We start from the raw sequence: 19,807 nt of genomic DNA on the forward strand, positions 1-19,807 counted from the left end.
AAAAATGACATATTTTATGTTTCATATTTTTTTTTATTTTTTCATATAATATTTAAATTTGATTATAAGCAATTTTTATTTGTATACGCAACAATTATAAAAAATTTGATTATAAGTCATTTTTATTTGTATATATGACAATTATTAAATTTCACATAATTTCATATTTTTTAAATTTTGATTTAAAATCTCATCTTAAAACGAGCATAAAAATGGTGAATAAAATTTAATTACAATATTATAAAATCTCCTCTTGAAATGAGCATAAAAAAAGCAAAGAAATTTCATTTAATATATTAAAAACATCACAAAATAGTCAGACCGGGTTATACGCACCCGGTCCGACAATTTTTAATTACAGCGTGGTGGAAGGGCTGGTAGCCATCTCAGAGTAGAGATGACAGCAGCGGTGCCTAACTCTCTATTATATAAAGCATTTGATATTTATATGTCTGAGTAATGTGGGATATGTGGCCTCTACACCTGATTAAACCCCTGTATTACTCCCATGATTGGGAATGCCCTTTAAGCTAAGATTGCGTTGAGTCAGTGTTTGATAGAATCTTCCCATGCATGCCCAAATGGAACGATGCAAATTACGATGAAATGAAGTCGAGATCCTTGAGATATTCATCCCAGAATTAGTACACTTTCCACACTCCTGCAGCAACGCACCATTGCTTGCTCGTCTTCAGGCTCTCTACTCTTTAAGAGTTGCCTCCATCTTCCTCAAAACTTGTATATCATCTTCATCTCCCATGTATCAGGAAAGGGAAATGCTGCTGGTTAAGATCCTTCAAGGTGTTGTGGATGTGAGAGGAGAGCCAAGAGTTGTTTATATTATCAGTAGAATGTAATTATTGACAAGGCAAATACAAATATATACATTACATGTGAGTGTTGTTTTCGTTGGAAATCAGCGTTGATAAAACAATGCTGATTTCAACATATACAATTTGAATCTTTCGATCCAAGCATGGTAAGTGCATGACATGGGAGTGTTCGTTTCATTGGAAATCATTGTTGACACAACTGTGTTGATTTCAACTTCATCATCATGTCAGTTTCGTTTAACATTAATTAATGCAAACCAAACTTGAGAGAAAAAAAAAAAACCAATCATTCTAATTTTTATTCATTTTTATTCAATTTAATCAAATCTCAAGAAATATATAAAAAGGAATTATAAAAATGTAATGAGAATGGAACCAGTATCGCTAAACTTCACCAATTCCTTCTCTCCGAAACGCGTCCATTTAACCGCAAGTACCCGCAAAATCCCACATCGCCAAGTCTCGAGCCAACAAGCCGATATAAAATAAAATAATTTTCTCCTGTAGCACGCCCCCGAGACGTATGGCTTAGACGGCGTCTAAGCACAGCCCCACCGGGGGCACTTGGCTTAATGTTGGTCCGGTTCAATACTGCAGTCGCATGGTCCTACCTACATGGACAGGCTTGGGCCATGTGCCCGCTAAATCAATATGAGAGCCAGACGTCGCCGTGGGTCTGACCGGTGGCTCATCAATTCCTTACCTAAAATGAGCCGTCGAGTTATCAACATTAGCCACGGCCGGGGTGGTGGCCGGCCAAGTTTTTTTTTAAAAAAAAACTCATATTCTTGCATTATCCCACATCGAAAAAAAAAAATCGAAGAAGCTGATGGACCGCAAAGTCCCACATTGGAAAAACGAGAAAGAAATTTCCCCAGAAGCTGATGGCTTCCAAGCGTCAAAGCTCATACACAAAATAAAACCCATTGTTATCAAAGACTTGTTTCAAAATATTTTCATATACGGCCTTAAAGAGTGAAAACCCAGAGTTTCAGTTTCACAAATTGAAAAGCCAAAACCAAAAGAAGGTGATATTGGTGGGATTACTAGTATATGTGCCTTTGCTATAGGCCTTGGTTGATGTAACAGGAGATCTATGCTTTGATCCCCTACCAAACGAGTTGAATTCATGGTTTGTTGTCATAACCATATATCCCATGAATGACAGCAACTCGGAGATGCTGTTGGTGGCCTCACAATTTAACGATGGGCTTGCATTTGTCGGACCCTTTGACCATGTCTTTATAAGGCTACATGTCATTAACCAATGTCTTTGACTTTGATCCAAGTTACAGAAAGCAGTTCAAACCTTCTTATTAACAGAACAGTGTCTAACCTGAAGACTACTGTCTGTAACAGGTCGTACTTCGACAACGTTTTCCAGACATGGTGTTCATGAGCTTGAATTCTACATGTTAACAATGAATGCAGTTTCTTCCCAGTAAGGGTGTGTACCCTGGGAGCTGAAAAATTTTAACATGGAATTCAATAATGTACAAATAAACAACAATGCAGAGCATATAACACTGCAACCTAATTCAATATTCTGGTGATGCATCTTTGCTTTTCAAGGATACTGCTCCTTAATAGGTCGTCGGCAAATTATTTCCTGCGATAAAAAACAACAATGATCAGTGATTCATCCTAGAAAAATTGCCAAACATCTCAAGGGGCCACAATTTAATAAGAAAATAAAATAACACAAAGATTTGAACCCCATGTTTGTAAGGTGCTGAATGATAGAAAATGTTAGTGTTTTTCTTGACATAATATAAAAGGGTGAATAACATAACGCATGCACAAAGAATATTACTAGACTGAGCCAAACTAATCGTTAGTCATGCAGTATAAAGTAGAAGATCACATGCAAACATGTCACACTGGAACTTGGCTTTCCTTGACCACTCATATGTTCATTTCTTAATTCCTAGTTATATAGACATTGGGAAATAATAACTACCTGAAAAATAAATTAGCAACCTTCATATTGTCCCTCGCTTGCGTTTAGCCGTGTTCCACAGCTTCAGTAAATATATGACACCCTCTTGCAGTGTTGCCTTTCTTCCTTCTCCATAATTCCACAATTCTGAAATTATGTACCTTCCACTTGGATTGTATTCATTTATTTCCTTTATAGCTGAAGTGACTACCTTATACACTTCATTACCCATCTGGTTCCTCAAATCTCTCAACTTTTCATCCTCATCATTGATCACTTCCTGAACCAACATTATTGAACTTTGACCAAACCATTTCACACTAATAAAAAGCAACAGAACAAGGAACAACCAAGATGTGTTTCACAAGAAAAGCATATGGATAACTTAAAGAAAAACCAAGAACAATTGAGTACTTGAAATTTATTATCTTACAGATTCTACGACAAGAACTGCGTATACATATCCAACTAACAACAAGCATTATTACGCACATACAGCACATATACATTTAGACAAGCAGCCCTCTACCAAGCCAACAACTAGCAAAGATAACACTTACAGCCAGCTAACCTAAAAGGTGAGTACAAGTAAGATTTGAACATTGAAGCATGTCATTGGACCATGCCGGGAAATTTGCACCTATCTGATCTGGATCACATGAAAGAGTTGCTTCACTAGGAGAATATATATATATATATATAACACTAGCTGTAGCAATGATTAAATGGAACTGCTAGAGGCTAGACATAAAAGGTTTTTCCAGTTCTATGTTCTAAAAACTTCTAAGGGCAAACAAAAACTAGTATGACATACTGACCTGAAAGTGGAATCATAGGAACAGCAATGCCAGCGATTCCAACGTAAAGAATTATGATTGTAAGATTTTTCATCAAGTCAGGCTTCCACAGAGGTCTAATCTAACACATGATTTTCTTAATGGAGGAGCAAGGGAGCAATGCAACTTCAGAACTACCATGAAGTAGTCTCACTCTCTCAATTGTTTTTTTAGTCATGTTCTACAAAAGAATCCATACCTAGCATCAAAGAAGCAGGACATACATATGACATTTATGTAAACTAACATAGTTTATCATGCAACATCACTAAATTTGTTACAGAGGGAGGCTAGCGGCACAAATTTTTTAAGATTGTGAAATGAAGACCTGATATTCTTCTTCTCCTTCAAGTTTAATGCGTTTAAAAGGATGCCAGTCAGGATCCTTCAGATATTCATCCCACAATGAGCACAGTTCTGAGGCTCTCTCCTCTGCTTGTTCCTCATTATACCTTCTCTTCATTACTTCAAAGAATGGTTTACTGTCAAGTTCTCCCATTCTCTTGACACCAATATGTGCGCGACTGGATATTTCTTTTAATCCCTACAAAGTGAATGAATTAGTGCTTCCTGACTAACAAGAGAAGCTTCTGATGAGCACACAAAAGACTGCAGCAGAAATTTTAAGAAATTATATGATAAGCACCACAAAAGAGTTCACAAATCAATAAGCAGTCATCAACATGGCAATTCTCAGTAAAAATTAGCTGTAAAGTAACCAGATATGAAAAAAAAAATTAAGCCTTAGAAAGTGAGCACATCAGCAATCAGCAATTAACAAGCAATAAAGCTTGTAATGAAGTAAAATAGTTGCAGGCGGAACTGAAGGAATAATCCGAACAGGCCTGACCCATGTTTCAACTCATAAAAGGCAAGGAAACAGAACAACATATGCCTGGACAACCAGGTACACAATTAAAGCAACTTGCTCGTGATAAAATTAAAAACCTGTACTTTATCCAATCTTTTGATTGTATCAATTAGTTTTTAATAAGAAAAAGCGTTCAAAGACAACCAATCAGCTAAATGCCATGAGAAAATAGTTATTCTTTGCATTACTATCCATTGAACATCATTTCCCAGCTTATTTCTGTTTTTTGCAATATAATCAAATAATTCTTGAAGTAAGCAAATCCATACAAACCATAATTCCAATATCCATTATCTGAAAAAAATATACCAAAGAACTTAGAAGACTTTCAAAATGAAGGACATTTGCTCACTTATGTCTACAATTATTAACTCATAAGGTTGGAGTTTTGAAGACCTTTTGGGTTCATGCAGTAAAATTCAAGTGTCACAGGGCAAGCATTTTAAAAATTGGAAAAAACAAAAGAACTCACATTAATTAATTCTTTACGAGCTTCCTGCAGCTCATCATTGCTCTTACGTTCTCTTACAATAAGAGTTTGGTTCAGTGCTTCTACGTCTTCAAGCTCTCCCTCCTTTTCTCTCAACTCTTTAAGAGTTGCCTCCATCTTCCTCAAGACTTCTATATCATCTTCATCTCCCATGTGCCTAATTACATTCAATGACCCTCTCAATTGCTCAATTTCCAATTCTAATGCCTGTTTTTGATCTAGTTGTTTCTCCAGTTGAATTATCCTATTGTGAAGTTCCTCCTTCTGCCTCTGTATAATTGATGGTCCAGCCGTATCATCAATTCTCAGCATTCCAAAACTAACAATGAGTGAAGTATTGTGGAATGAAAGAAAAGGGCACAAATAACAAACAAACCTTCTGATCTTCAGCCAGTTTCATTACATTTTCATCAGCCTTTTTTTGCTCCAAAGAAGCCAATTGTAGAGCACTATTTTGTACAGCATTCTGGAAGAAGAAATATGTTAGCTTTCAAATAACTCTTTCACCAACATTCGTGAACATATGATTAAAACAAAACACATCAACTGGTGCTGCAAGAGCGAGTAAAGTTGTTGATTTTTCATTAATGCTATGTCTTTAACTAAAACAAATTCATGATCAGAAATCCTCAACTGTAGCTTTGTAGCCTGCAAACTAGGCACTTTTGTTTACCCTTAGAAATATATGCAGTACATTTATATTAAGGAGAAACAAATTTGACATTGGAAACTCCAAATTATAGGTCCATAATTTAGAAAATCAACAACTATATCCACCATTGTGACAGATGCATTTCTATCCAAACTGCCACTGAGGAACAACACAGTTTATTTCAGCACCTGATGCTTCTCACAAGAATTGTCACAAAAGCAAAAACTCTGTACCAGTACTATGAGTTTTGATGGCAGTCATTCCAAAGTGGTCGTATGACCTGAATATGAGACAACAGTAGTACCAAAAACAACTTGAACATAAAACTTAAGGGGCGAACAGCAAAATTCAAATATCAAAAACGAGGCACAACACCTGTTCAAGCTCCTCAGCCAACTTTTTTCTTTCACTTTCATTCAGTGCCTCACGCTTTTCGAGTTCAACTCCACGCAACTCTAGGTCTCTTTTATGAGATTCTAGCTGTGACTTCAATTTTTCATGGTCATTAAAAATCCTCAGGAAGTGCTCCCTTGCACTTAGTTGTATCTTTTTAATCTCTGCAAACATCAGCAACATGACATAAGTTAACACCTTTGAGACAACAGTACTACTAGAAAACACTCTTGATGACCAAAGTTAACTGAACTCGAGAGTGTTTTACAAAAACAGTAATGACATGTAACAGACTCAAAAGTGGGGACTAAGCTACCCTCAGCTAAAGACACTGAATGGTGCCACTCTATCACTTGAACAGTCAAAAACAAAATGAATCAACAGAAGAATAGAATGAATATTTTACAACTACTTTTCGTAAGAAAACTTGAACTACATGACAAAAGTCAAAAACCACCTTCATTATATGCTTGAAGAAGGTTATCTTTTTCATCCATTAAAACCTCAAGGGACTTAGAAGTTTCAGAACATCTTGCTTCCATCTCTTTTATGTGTTTGTTTTTAGTCTCAATGATATTTGTCAAATTTGATACTAGTTTATCTTGTTTCCTGGCTTCTTCCTCCATTATCCCAGAAATGGTCTTAAGGTCACTAGTCTTGCGTAAATGTTCCCCGATAATACCACTTGACTTGTAGTCGTCAGCACGGGCAACCCAAGCATAAAGACCAGACTTAACATCATTATTAGCACACCACTCCTTTTTCCCATGATGATCTGCCTGATAAGCCTTCTCAAATGACAAGGCATTATGTAGCCCTGGCCAGTCTTTATGGAATTCCACAACAGCAGTCCCTGAATGACCACGGTAATTCCAGAGTGGGAGTACTCTTATGGGGTTGAACCCTCTCCTGATCAACTCATCCCTCAACTTGGATCCACTTTCTCCTACAGATCGCCCATCCTCTGACCTTCGAGTAGGGATATTAACCACAATTCCTGTCCAAGGCCAAACAATTTTCTCATCATGGTCATAACCACTAAGAGGATCCTCCTCAGCCGCGGTTTTTGATGAACTACCTACAGCCACAAGATCTTTTTCCAAATACTTCACCAAAGCTAGGTGATTGGCTTTCTCTTTTGCACTTCTTTTTTCCGAATTACTATTTCCTACACCAGACGCATGCTGAAGGAGTTCCTTATATAGGTAATCTCGCTTTTTCTTCTTGGGACAATAGGGGCAAGTATAAGTTTCCTCAGAAACTTTGATATTGTGTTTCCCATTCTTTAGTTTTTCATAAGATTTATCTTCATACTCTTCCATTTCAGATTCACTTATATCTGAATCCTCGCCCGAGCTGATATCCATTCTCAAGGAACCTATAAGGTAACAACAAAATCAGAACATCAAAGTACATGTATAGAAAAGTATGCACTTCCTTATACGTTTGAAGAATTAAAAAGTCAATTAAAATAAATATTTTAAAGATCTTTCAAACAGTCTCCGTTATCTAGCAGATAACACCAAAATATATAGCTATATCATGAATCCGATGGCATATAAAACTTCAATGGAGCAGAATTTTATTAATTATAAGATCTTAACAAAATAAAATTTAACCAAACTAAAGCAGGATACAATCATACATAAATTACATTTTCCAAAATGAAGCCATTGTCAGCAGTTTCTTTTTTGTGAGAACTCCAATCCCATCTTTGGTTACCAGGAAAATCAAAAGGAAACGAAAAATAAGTAGAAACCAAAAAAAAAAAAGAAGTTCAAAATAATTCGATCGTTGCTTTGGGTACTCGCTTTCTGCTTTCGAATTCAAAAACAAAAAGGAAAACAGTATGCTTCCATACAAAAGCATTACTGTTGCATTTTATTTGCTAATATTTAACAAATTATTTTTATGACTTCCTATTATGAGACGGAGCCGAAAACAGAAGTACAACTACTAAAACAATGCATTGAAGCATCTATCAAACAGAGGATTTTCCTTTCTTCTTCACCCTCCTTTTCCCCACAAACAAACAAACCCCGAAAGTAAATTAATAAAGCAAATGCATGCAATGAACTTAGATCACAGTAAAAACAAAAAACAGCAGGAATTAAAAGATCAAAACAAGCAGATCATTGCTAAAACATTTAAAAGGAAAAAAAAAGGAGTCAGACTAAACTGCACAAAATTTTCACACCGAAATGCACCATTACAGAAACAGAAACGAAAACTTTCATCCAATGAAACTGAAGGAAGAAGAAGCAAATGAAAAATGGGAGCAGAAAATGAGAGTATAATTTTTACCTTCACAGAACTGGAGCCCTGATTATGAGATTCTTGAACTCAAGCTGCGAGAGCTCCGATTTTGTGGAAGAAAGGTGTTGAAGGGGGCTTTTATATTTTAGTGCAGAGAAGTAAATTTGTTTGTTTATTGTGAACGAATGGCCAGAAGCGACAAAGCCAATGAAAAGTGCCATGGGAAACTGACAACTGAGACAAGTGGAGATTGGTTGACACGCGCTGTGATAGAGCGCCTGGGGAATTTTTTGGGAGAACAAAATATTTTTTAAAATTTAATATTTATTATTTTAATAAATAAATTTTTTTATTATTTTAATAAATAATTTTTTTATTATTTTAATAAATTGAAGAAAATTGAAAAATAATCTTATGCTTTTAGCGGACTTAAGATAATTTCTCTTAATCAATCAATAAGTTGAATTTTGTTGATTTGAAAATTTTTTATATTTATTTTTATATTTTTATCTTTTTAAAATTCAAAAAAATTGAAAAATATTTTCTATTTGCATTTTCATGTTTTCGAAATGAAATTTTATTGCCAGTCTCAATTTTTGGATGTCTTAAAAAAAATTTAAAACGTTTATATGTTTTGAAATTATTTTTATGATTTTTGTATTTTTCAACATTATACACCAATTTTATGATAAAAATAAATTTATATATATATATCAAATTCAAGATTTAAACCTTAAATTGAATAAGTGGAGTTTAATTTTGTATTATTATTTGTATAAATCAAATCTGTCTACTTTAAAATAATCAACTCTTAATATCGTTGAAGCATTAACTCAACTATGCTACTGTTAGCATTAACTTATGCTTAAATCAAAATTTTGGATATTTTAAAATTAAAAGAAAATATGACTTTTTTTTTTCACTTCTACCTATTTTTATTTCCTTTTCTTCTTTCAAAAATAATTTTTTTTTTTAAAAAAAAACCCCTCAAAACACAGCCACAGCTAAATATGTTAGCATTCTCTTTCACTCTCATTTCTCTCTCCCTTATGTTCTCTCTCTTAAAAAAGGATATGTTAAAAATCGATTAAAACTTACTTAATTTACAAAAAACGACTAATTCAATTTGATTAAGCCAGTTAAAATGGTTAATTCAATTAAGAGCTTTCATTAAATCAATTAAGTTGGACTAGTTAAGTTAATAAATCTTAAAATTGATTAATTGATTTTATATTTAATAATTCTATAATGAATTTTTTTTTGCATGTAAACTACTCACGCACAAATCATAATTCATAACTCAAATCAACAAAACCTAATCTTGAGATTCAAAATTCATGATTCATAAATATTATCTATTTTAACAATTTTATAAAAGTTCTTATGAAAATATATAAAATCAAACTAAGTACATTAAAACTCCTATTATAATAAGTTTAATTTCTAAGATCTCTTTCCACAACTATAAAGAAAAGATTTGCAAGAGAGGGGCTAACACATTTGTTTAGACACTATATAATTAATTTCCAAATCCACTTTCTTAAAATTAAAATCCATTTCAACAATGTCTATTTTGATTATGAAAATAAAATAACTTTCTTTTAACTAAATTAGATAGTTATTAAAGACTATTAATATTCCAAAGCAATTTTTAATTTTTTTCCCAAAAAAGCTTATATCAACAAATTTCTAAAATAAATTATTAAGTAAATTAAAAAGTTAAAAAAATTTAAAAAGTAAAATAATTTTAATTAAGTCTGATAACCGATTAAATTGATTAAGGGTTAAATTCAATATTTTTTAAAGTACAGAATCTAAATTCTTAATTAGAGCTAATATAATGCATTAAAGTCAAAACTATTAAATTACGTCATAAAATTCATGAAATCATATTTTTAAAATTATTTTTAAATTTATAGATTTGTTATACCACTATTTAGTGATTGAATTTAATATTTATACATATAAATTTTTTTTAATATACACAAATAGGTGTTTTAAATTTATTTTCCTTTTATCTTTTTAAATATATAACTATAGTTAATCTTAATTAAGGTTTATAGTATAATATTTGTATTCGCAATAACAATTTATATAACAAATTAATTATATTTTAAAATTAATCTTTCTTAATGTTTACAAATATAACAAATATTTATTTATATTTTTTATTTTAAAACTACAAATTTGACCTTTGTCCGAAAAGTTTATTAGAGTTCGATCCGATTACATCCAAACGCTAACATATCTTTTATCCACTAATTATCCAGAACGCAGGACATCATAATCCCCGCGCAGATCGTAATTATCCCGCTACCCAAACATCGCCCTTCCAGCTCCACACTTGCCCACTCCGCCAAAGCTCCCATATCAGAGATCAGAAAGTATTCTAAATTTGTTCGTCGAAATAAATTTTCAAATGCAAATTTGTAATAATTCTTAATTATTGAGAAAAGAGAAAAAGGAAGAAAAATACTAAGGGAAATGTTTCCTCAATTCGGAGCAACGGCGGAGACGTTGAGCAAGGCGTCGACGATGGTGTTCCGGATCGGAACCGATGCTCACCTCTACGACGATCCGGATGACGTCAGCATAGCGCCGCTTTTGGACAGCAAATTCGATTCGGAGAAGTGCGAGGCTCTCAAGCGACTCCTCGCCCAAATCGCTCAAGGCTTCGACGTCTCCAATTTCTTCCCTCAGGTCATTTAATTTTCATTTGAATTGTTGAATAGAAATATGAAGAAGTGAACTAACTTTGAACTTTAAAGTGTTCTGGATTTTGAAATTCCTTTCGGAGCTCTGTTTGGTTGCTAAGAAGGTTGCAGGAAAATGCAAAGAATATTAGCGTTTGAACTTTGAATGTTTAAATATCGTGTTTAATTGCAAGTGTTTTGAACTTTGAAATTATATGAATCGGTTGTTTCAGTTTTCTGTTTGGTTGCTGAGAAAGTCGCAGGAAAATGGGAAAGATTATTAAGCATTTCAAAATTTGTTGTAACTGAATTTCACTGATTGAGTTATAATTCATTGATCTTTATTTCTAGCTACGTTTTGAGTAGCGAGAAATGGCTGAATTGAGTCTAGGGAGTGTGGACATTGATTGTTGATCATTATTGCATTCTTGATAGTATTTATGTTTTAGTTAATTGTGGTGTTGATGTTTTCCATCTCTTTGGTTGCTGGAATTACAGGTTGTCAAGAATGTAGCATCTCAATCTTTGGAAGTAAAGAAGCTGGTGTACTTGTATCTACTGCATTATGCTGAAAAGTACGCTTCTCAAACTTCCATTATTTAGAGTGAATTTTATTTAAATTCCTATCACTGTTGCTACATGTCGAATAAGCAACATTAATAAACAAGGGAAAATTAGTACAACTGAAGTGCATGCTTGCTTCACATATTAATTTTTCTCTAATTACAGCGGATAGAAATGGGAATGATTTGTTATCCACAGCAGGTAAGTTGAGAGGATTTATTAGGTGATGGTTTTTTGTGGGCTTTCCAAGGTAAATGAATCATTTGGAATCACCATCTGATTTCTTACATAAATGCAGTGCTCAAGAAGGTAGAATGTCATTAGCATAAAATAAGAGAGTGGCTCAAATGAGAGGGGAGATTGACTGGATTGTCTTTGTTGTTTTTAAGCATGGATATTGAACTTATTACTAATTGTTTCTGTGTTTAATTATCTAGGCGTCCGAATGAAGCATTGCTGTCAATTAATTGTTTCCAGAAGGATTTGGGGGATCCAAATCCTTTGGTGAGAGCGTGGGCACTTCGCACCATGGCTGGAATTCGTCTACATGTTATTGCACCTCTTGTTCTGGTGGCAGTGGGCAAGTGTGCTAGAGATCCATCTGTCTATGTCAGAAAATGTGCAGCCAATGCGCTTCCCAAATTGCATGATTTGCGCCAAGAGGAACATACCTCGGCGGTTGAAGAGGTATTGATAACTTTATTTGTTCATAGTTCTTTTTGCTGTCATGTTTTCCATGATTTAATTTGACCTTACAACTTGCTACTACTCATTTTCCATTGTTAAGATCTGGTGAAAAATGCTCATAAGAAAACTGCTTAGAATGTTGGATTGCTTTGCTTAAAAGATTGGATTATTTTTGGAAAGTATTTTAGGCTAGTTTGACTTGCAATATGCAAAGATCATATCTAAGAATATAATTTGTGCATCTATGTATTTTTCAGGAATTTCTGTAGTTTGCAAAGAGTATTGGTTTCTTCTGTTTGTTTATATTAAAATAAAAGATTGGCTTCCTCCAAGTTATATATAACTTTCATACAGGCTTTTCAAAACAACTATATAACTTTCATACATGAACAAACATTCATAGATTTAAGCTTCTTTAATAAGATGTTCAATTTAGATGTCTTTAGTAGCATGACACCTTGGACATCATCTCTTGTTATAATACATTTTGACAGGATGGATTTGTACTATTCAATATCTATATTTTGCAGATCGTTGGAATATTGTTAAATGACCACTCCCCTGGAGTAGTTGGAGCTGCTGCTGCTGCATTTGCTTCTGTCTGTCCATATAATTTATCTTTGATTGGGAGGAATTATAGAAAGCTATGTGAGATTCTTCCTGATGTGGAAGAGTGGGGTCAGATAGTCTTAATTGGAATCCTTCTACGCTATGTTATTGCAAGGCATGGGCTTGTGAAAGAATCCATTATGCTTTCTCTGCATTGTACTGAGAGCTCCCATTCTGAAAAGGATGGTTCAGATGTCGACTTTAGACTACTAAAGGTACCTATTGACATGAGTGGGACATGTGACTCTGAATTTGTAAATATGGTTTCCAAATGTTATATTGAGAGCCCGGATGAATATTTATCTCGGTCAAGTTACACTAACAGGGTGTCCTTTGAATTAAATGGTACTCATTTTACATCGAAAACTAATGATGATGTGAAGATCCTGCTGTATTGTACATCTCCGTTGTTATGGAGTAACAACAGCGCAGTGGTACTATCAGCAGCTGGTGTACACTGGGTTATGGCACCAAAGGAGGATATTAAAAGAATTGTTAAACCACTCTTATTTATACTGAGATCCTCTAATGCCTCAAAATATGTGGTATAGTAACTTTCCTTATTTCTTCTGTCTCATACATTTATAATATGATTTATTTTTATCTGAAACATGGTTTTGTAATTGTGCATAAAAACACTACGTAACATGTGCATTCATGTATGTATGTTCATAGGTAAATGCATTAATTTATTGTGTAGCGTTCTATTTTAATGAGCAATTAAGATTTGCCTTAATTTTGTGCTTACTTATCATCATTTTGCTATTGATTTTAGTAATTGTCTACTGTTTATGAATTACACAAGAATTGTGACTAGAAAAGTTGTATTTTCAGGTGGTAAGTAGATTTTTGTTTGCTAAAGGTGAGAGGCATAAATATCATAAAATTTGTGTTATCTATATTCAGAAGGGAAATGTGATTACAGTTGAAATGACAAGTTTTTGAGTTCCTAACGTGAAAGTACCGCAAAATTACTAAACCTCTTTTCCATTTTAAACAAAGAAGTGAAATTGTGTTAAGCATATAAGATTCACAGCAGCCTAAGGAAAAGTATGTTTTAAGTGCAGATTAGCTAATATGGTAAACTTGTAATATTATAGCACACATATCATAAGCATGCAGAATATTATGGTTGAGTCTTGCTCTATCAATGCTGCCATTGGCTACATATTGTAACTTACATATATGATGTGAATTGTCAGCAGAAAACATATTACAAGGTTCTCCTGCAATATGAATTCCATAATTTTATTGTTCTAGAATTCTTACACGTGACATTTTCATTTGGCAAATCCAGTTTTAGATTCTGGTTAATCTACCTAGTTTATGTTTCAAGTTTGTTGCTGGGAGATGGTAAGAATGGTTATGTTGATTGGCATGAGCAGGTCCTATGCAACATTCAAGTGTTTGCTAAAGCAATGCCTTCTCTCTTTGCTCCGTACTATGAGGACCTCTTCATTTGTTCTTCTGATTCATATCAAATCAAAGGCTTGAAGCTTGAGATACTTTCTTCCATTGCTACAGATTCATCCATTTCTTCTATTTTCAAAGAGTTTCAGGTATAGCCGTGTTCCTAAGGAGTTTCTTATTATTATTTTTTTATTTTAAGATTTGCAATATGCCAATATACAAGATAGAAGAAATAAAAGTCACATTTGAAAATTCTGTCTGGTTTTTTGTAATTAATTTCCTTCACATCCTGATGTTCTAGAAAAAAATTTTACTGCAATTCTCAGTATTGGTGAGGATGCTATTTTGGGCCCTTTTCATTCTATGCAATATTACTGCAATTCTCAGTATTGGTGAAATGGAATATACAGATTCTTTGAAAAAGGAGGTTGCATTTTGTTTTAGCTCATGTGAGTTACCCAAGGTGCTTAATCGAACTGTATCTACTTTATTTTGGTGCTTGACTGTCCAAAGCCTCCATGCTTTCACTGCTATGCACTACCTTGGAAAACTGAAAAAAAAAATGAAAAATGAAAAAAATGAGTAATTGTAACTCCTGTCCTATGTTTGGAAGAAAAAGTGATTTGGATGGAAGAAAAAATGAGTAATTTAATAATTTGGCTTCCACTTTTGAGCATCTAATGCTAAGCCATTTCCTAGTCACTGTCACAGAAGAAATAATCTTGAGACCAGTTGACCAGTTGAAATTGCATTTATTACACAAGTATGCTGATTGTTGAGTGCATGAAAGATGCTTATATTTAGCTTGTTGTTAGGATTATATTAGAGATCCAGACAGGCGATTTGCTGCTGATACTATTGCTGCAATTGGTCTATGTGCACAACGACTTCCAAACATGGCATATTCATGTGTAGATGGGCTGTTGGCTCTGACTAAAGAGGGTTTGTTCATCGCTTCCAACTTCTTGTTGTCTAGTAATGTTCTGGAGCATTGTTTTCTTGTTTTTTGAAGTGATGCTGAATTTTGCAGACTTCTTGACTAAGGATTTTGGGTCTGGAGATCAAGAAGCAGGTGTTTTGATTCAAGCGATTATGTCTATAAAATCAATCATAAAGCAAGACCCGCCAAGTCATGAGAAGGTATTCTTCTCTTTCTTGTTTCATGTTAAGCTTTGGCTGTGTGTTTCTGCTTTCCTTTCTGTTTATTTTGGTTGAATCTTTAAATTATTTGGAGCAAAGTAGAGTCAAGCACAACAAAATCAGAACAAGGACAATACATAAAACGAACGGTATTTCACTCTATGGATGATATTCCTCTTATCATCAATTCAATGAAGGTTATTTCTACTTGCATTGCAGTGTATTTTTATTGTTATTTTGTTGCTCTGGTGGATTAATGAGATTTGCTGGAGCCGTGGTGCTCCATGTCATACTTATCCATAACTCTATCCATCTTTTTAGCTTCTTTACTAAGCCTCGCAGTATTTTCACAGGTTCATATTAGTTGGTTGATGATTGACGTCTCATTTTTTGGGGTTGAAGGTTATAATTCAATTGGTTAGTAGTTTGGATTCAATCAAGGTGCCTGCAGCTCGTGCAATGATTATTTGGATGGTGGGGGAATACAGCTCTTTGGGGGAGATAATACCAAGGATGTTAACCACGGTGCTGAAGTATCTTGCATGGTGCTTTACTTCAGAAGCATTGGAAACAAAGCTTCAAATTCTTAACACAGCCAGTAAGGTATTTCCAAAAGCTATAATGTTCTCCCTCTTAATGTGTTATAGTTGCTTCTGCTGTTATATGTTCCATAGATCATTCATATACATGGAAGTAGTTTTAAATTAGCACTTGGACTTCTTTGCTACTCCCTTCAACACAGAGAGAAGATGTTTTAAATTAACTCTTTGAACACTCACGTTTTGAAGACCATTTATTTATTGGATTCTTAAATACAGTGAGAGGATTTTTTATGGCAATTGAAGTAGATATGGGATTAAGATTTTGTTACCAGTCTCTTTCTTTCAAAGGAAATGAAATAAAATTAAAACTTGGGAATTTGGTCATGTTTTCATTTCCTACGTTAGATGCAAATGTTAAGACTGATGGACAAGCTGGATATTTACCTATCCATGTGGCCTAGCTTGTTATATATGTCAGTGTCTATACCTTTTGAGTTCTCTGGAGCTAACTAGTGTTGTTTCTCGTTGGTAATTGACCAAGGAGTTTACTGAATTTAATTTTGTTTGAAATAAAGAGTTTTGCAATATATTCTGGTTTCTTTTGATGCCTGATGATTCAGGTTCTTGTGGCTAAGCCCTTCCAGTTCTTTCCTTTCCCTCTAAATTAAGGGGAGTGTTTTCTGTTGTTAGATCAAGATATTCTTGATCAATTCTAGAGTAGCCATGGTTGAATATTTCTGGAAAAAAGATATTGTCCTTACTTACTTATGTTGTGGGATGGAAGTTGTCAGCCTGGACAAGTTGCTGCAAATGGCATATATATTATTAAGAAATCATACAGTAAAACTATTGTTGTTGCATGTTATCTTAATTCATGTTCATTTTGTGGTTTATCAATTATTTTGCTTTCTTGATGTCAATGTTTAGAGAAAAAGCCTTTCTTTCTCAGTTGTCTGTACTTGCAGGTTCTATTATGTGCTACAGGAGAAGATCTGTGGACATTCAAGAAAGTTTTCAGCTATTTGGTTGAATTGGCCGAATGTGATTTGAACTATGATGTCCGTGACCGAGCTCGTTTACTAAAGAAACTTCCTTCATGCAATTTAGGCTCTCAAGGACCAGAGGAAGGAACTAATGGTCTTAATGAAAAAAACGTTCTGCATGTAGTTGCAAAATGCATATTTGGGAGACAAACTAGAGAAGTGAAAGCTGAATCAAATAACTACCGGTTTTATCTTCCCGGGTCTCTCTCACAGATAGTTCTTCATGCAGCTCCAGGGTATGAACCTCTCCCAAAGCCATGCAGTTTGCCCCTTGATGACCTGAATGTGCCTGAAGGAACACATGCAGTTGAGAAGGGGCCCGATTACAGTGGGACAGATGATCATGGTACATCATCTGGTCCTTTGGATGAGGAAAGTGCTTCTGATTATGATTCTCAGCACTCTATCACTGGCTCAAGTGGCAGTGGTCGTAGTGATGACAATGAATTTACAAGTGAAGAAAATGATAATGCAGATCCATTGATTCAGATTTCAGATGTTGGCAATGCTTCCGAAAATCAGAATGGAGTTTCTCAGTCTTCTCCAGCTAATCTGGGGGAATTAATGTCAAATAGAGCTCTAGAGTCATGGTTGGAGGAACAGCCTGGTTCATCAAACCCAGGCATATCGGAACAAAGTCAAGTTTGTAAATCATCAGCAAGAATATCTATCAGGGATGTTGGAAGGCAGGTTAAACCAAAAAGCTATTCACTCTTAGACCCTGCAAATGGAAATGGTTTGAAGGTGGATTATTCTTTTTCATCAGAGATATCAAGCATATCCCCTCTACTTGTATGCATAGAAGTTTTCTTTAAGAACTGTTCATCAGAGACCATAATGGAAATAACCTTGGTGGATGAGGAGTCTACCAGAGCCTTAGATTCTGCAGACCAAGCAGCCGCTGTAAATGAGAGGTGATTTTGCTCTTATGTTATGCTTGTCTATGAAGTTCCCCACATTTCTTGTATATGTATCTTTCACTAATTATAAGATTGCTTAACTGTGGGAAAGCTCTATCCATATTGTTCCTATAGATGTTAATCATATCTTTCCATCACAGCATTATCTGATAGATTAACTGAATACATTTTAAGTTGGGCCATGATATATTTATTATGAAATGTGTCTAATAAAGAGTGGAAATTAATCTACAATCTCAACTAAATTCACTCTGTTTGGTCAACTAAATTTATTATATGGGGGACAAGACAAGTTAAAATATCTCATTTCCAGAAGTTCTAGCTTACATTCTGCACTTGGGTGTTCTACTTTCTTAGTTCCAATGGCTGAGTTTGGCCTCTTATCCTTGTTGATTAATGTTATTGTACTGTTACATTTTGTATATCTTATTGCTATGATGCATATATCTTATTCATTGTCTCCAAATAAATAACTTTTTTATTTTAAATGTATAATTGGAACATGCAGATTTCTGCAGTTTATAAACTATGGTCCATACTTAGAAGTTAGAGGTCAGGGTTATTAAAGTTGCATTATTTCCAGTGTATAAATATAGTCACTTCTGAAGAAGGTTGTTCGTTGTGGGTGGTATTTGCCTTTCTGGGGCTTGTGTGGCCTTTTTGTTGTTTATGATGTAGTGTTTTCATGGCTTAAGCACTGTTCTATCAGTCCTAATTTCTTGATTCTGCAGCTCCATGAAATCTTATGATAATGTGCCAACACTAGTTCCAATGGAAGAGATTCCTTCTCTAGAACCTGGTCAGACAACAAGAAGGCTTCTTCAAGTTCGCTTTCATCACCATCTATTGCCCTTGAAGCTAGCTTTATTTTGTAATGGAAAGAAGCTTCCCATTAAGTTGCGGCCTGATATTGGATATTTTGTAAAGCCATTACCAATGGATGTTGAAGCCTTCACAGATGAAGAATCTCATCTCCCAGGGATGTTTGAATACACAAGGAGGTTAGTCACCTCTTAGTTTGTTCTTTCCCCTTGATATTTTGAGTGCAAATTTATTCATATTTACAATTTTTTTTATTTTAATTGTGATTTTTAACAATTTTCTTTTTTTAAAATTATCTTGGCAATTTGATTTCTCATCTTCAGATTATATTTTAAAATTATTACTTGTCTTGCTTCTTTCCTTTTTCAATTATCTTATTCCTCAGTGTTCTTAACTGGATTTTCCTGCCTTATTTATAACAGTTGCACTTTCACTGACCACATTGGGGAGCTAAACAAGGAGAGTGGAGATGGCTTGTTAATCAAGGACAAATTTCTTGCAATCTGTGAGAGCTTAGCACTAAAAATGCTTAGCAATGCAAATCTTTGTCTTGTATCTGTTGATATGCCCATTGCTGCTAACCTTGACGATGCATCGGGTTTGCGCTTACGGTTCAGCTGTGAAATTTTGAGTAGCTTGATTCCTTGTTTAATTACTATTACTGTTCAAGGTAAATGCTGTGATCCATTAAACTTATTTATTAAAGTTAACTGTGAAGAAACTGTATTTGGCCTAAATCTTATGAACAGAATTGTAAATTTCTTAGTTGAACCTGCCCTTTTTTAATCATTTTTGGTGGTAGCGGTGAAATTTGTGGGTCCTGTCAGCTTGAAGAGTAATTGACACTATTGTTCAGCGTGAGTGGATGCATTTTTAATTCATTGCATTTATTCTGAATATTTGAAGTTGTACAACTCTGTATTGCTCTATTTTTCAGAAATGGCTGAGAGTATATTCATAGTGCAAGGCCTTTTCTCTTAAATGCTTGATATAGTGTAATTTCTGTTTTTGAGTGTCATGTGTTTTCTGCTTTTGTTCAGCTTCTTTTATCTGAGTTTGCAGCAATGAGCATCATTCCTTTATTAATGTAACATTTCATATGTCTGC

The 19,807-nt window shown here is 34.3% G+C and overlaps 2 protein-coding genes across 3 annotated transcripts; one reads left to right on the top strand and one right to left on the bottom strand.

Annotated features, from left to right (window-relative positions):
* LOC18586076 (protein INVOLVED IN DE NOVO 2) lies at positions 2,123-8,453 on the bottom strand. Of its 2 annotated transcripts, none has more exons than XM_018129230.1 (8): positions 8,319-8,453; positions 6,472-7,392; positions 5,997-6,178; positions 5,346-5,435; positions 4,952-5,239; positions 3,937-4,152; positions 2,814-3,052; positions 2,123-2,442 (listed from the first exon to the last, which is right to left on the bottom strand). In XM_018129230.1, exons 2-7 carry the CDS (start codon positions 7,379-7,381, stop codon positions 2,816-2,818), a joined length of 1,923 nt encoding a protein of 640 aa, XP_017984719.1. In that variant the 5' UTR covers positions 7,382-7,392; positions 8,319-8,453; the 3' UTR covers positions 2,123-2,442; positions 2,814-2,815. The 2 variants fall into 2 exon arrangements, with proteins under 2 accessions (XP_017984719.1, XP_007009298.2); XM_007009236.2 differs by having other exon boundaries at positions 2,794-3,052.
* Positions 10,654-19,666, top strand: LOC18586077 (AP3-complex subunit beta-A). Its single transcript, XM_007009241.2, has 11 exons — positions 10,654-10,970; positions 11,462-11,538; positions 11,965-12,214; positions 12,745-13,368; positions 14,209-14,382; positions 15,049-15,175; positions 15,264-15,373; positions 15,776-15,976; positions 16,881-17,872; positions 18,610-18,879; positions 19,123-19,666. Exons 1-11 carry the CDS (start codon positions 10,755-10,757, stop codon positions 19,484-19,486), a joined length of 3,405 nt encoding a protein of 1,134 aa, XP_007009303.1. The 5' UTR covers positions 10,654-10,754; the 3' UTR covers positions 19,487-19,666.

This window comes from Theobroma cacao, chromosome 10 (genome assembly GCF_000208745.1).
Source record: "Theobroma cacao cultivar B97-61/B2 chromosome 10, Criollo_cocoa_genome_V2, whole genome shotgun sequence".
Classification (NCBI taxonomy): Eukaryota; Viridiplantae; Streptophyta; class Magnoliopsida; order Malvales; family Malvaceae; genus Theobroma; species Theobroma cacao.

What these genes read in the sequence shown, in the direction of transcription:
- LOC18586076 (XM_018129230.1), bottom strand. Translation starts at nt 7,381, where the DNA reads ATGGATATCAGCTCGGGCGAGGATTCAGATATAAGTGAATCTGAAATG. An exon ending in TGGCTGAGGAGCTTGAACAG is followed by an intron (nt 5,436 to 5,996) that starts GTGTTGTGCCTC and finishes TTCTTCTTCCAG; the next exon opens with AATGCTGTACAAAATAGTGC. An exon ending in CTCGTAAAGAATTAATTAAT is followed by an intron (nt 4,153 to 4,951) that starts GTGAGTTCTTTT and finishes TTCACTTTGTAG; the next exon opens with GGATTAAAAGAAATATCCAG.
- LOC18586077 (XM_007009241.2), top strand. Translation starts at nt 10,755, where the DNA reads ATGTTTCCTCAATTCGGAGCAACGGCGGAGACGTTGAGCAAGGCGTCG. An exon ending in TCTCCAATTTCTTCCCTCAG is followed by an intron (nt 10,971 to 11,461) that starts GTCATTTAATTT and finishes CTGGAATTACAG; the next exon opens with GTTGTCAAGAATGTAGCATC. An exon ending in CTAATGCCTCAAAATATGTG is followed by an intron (nt 13,369 to 14,208) that starts GTATAGTAACTT and finishes TGGCATGAGCAG; the next exon opens with GTCCTATGCAACATTCAAGT.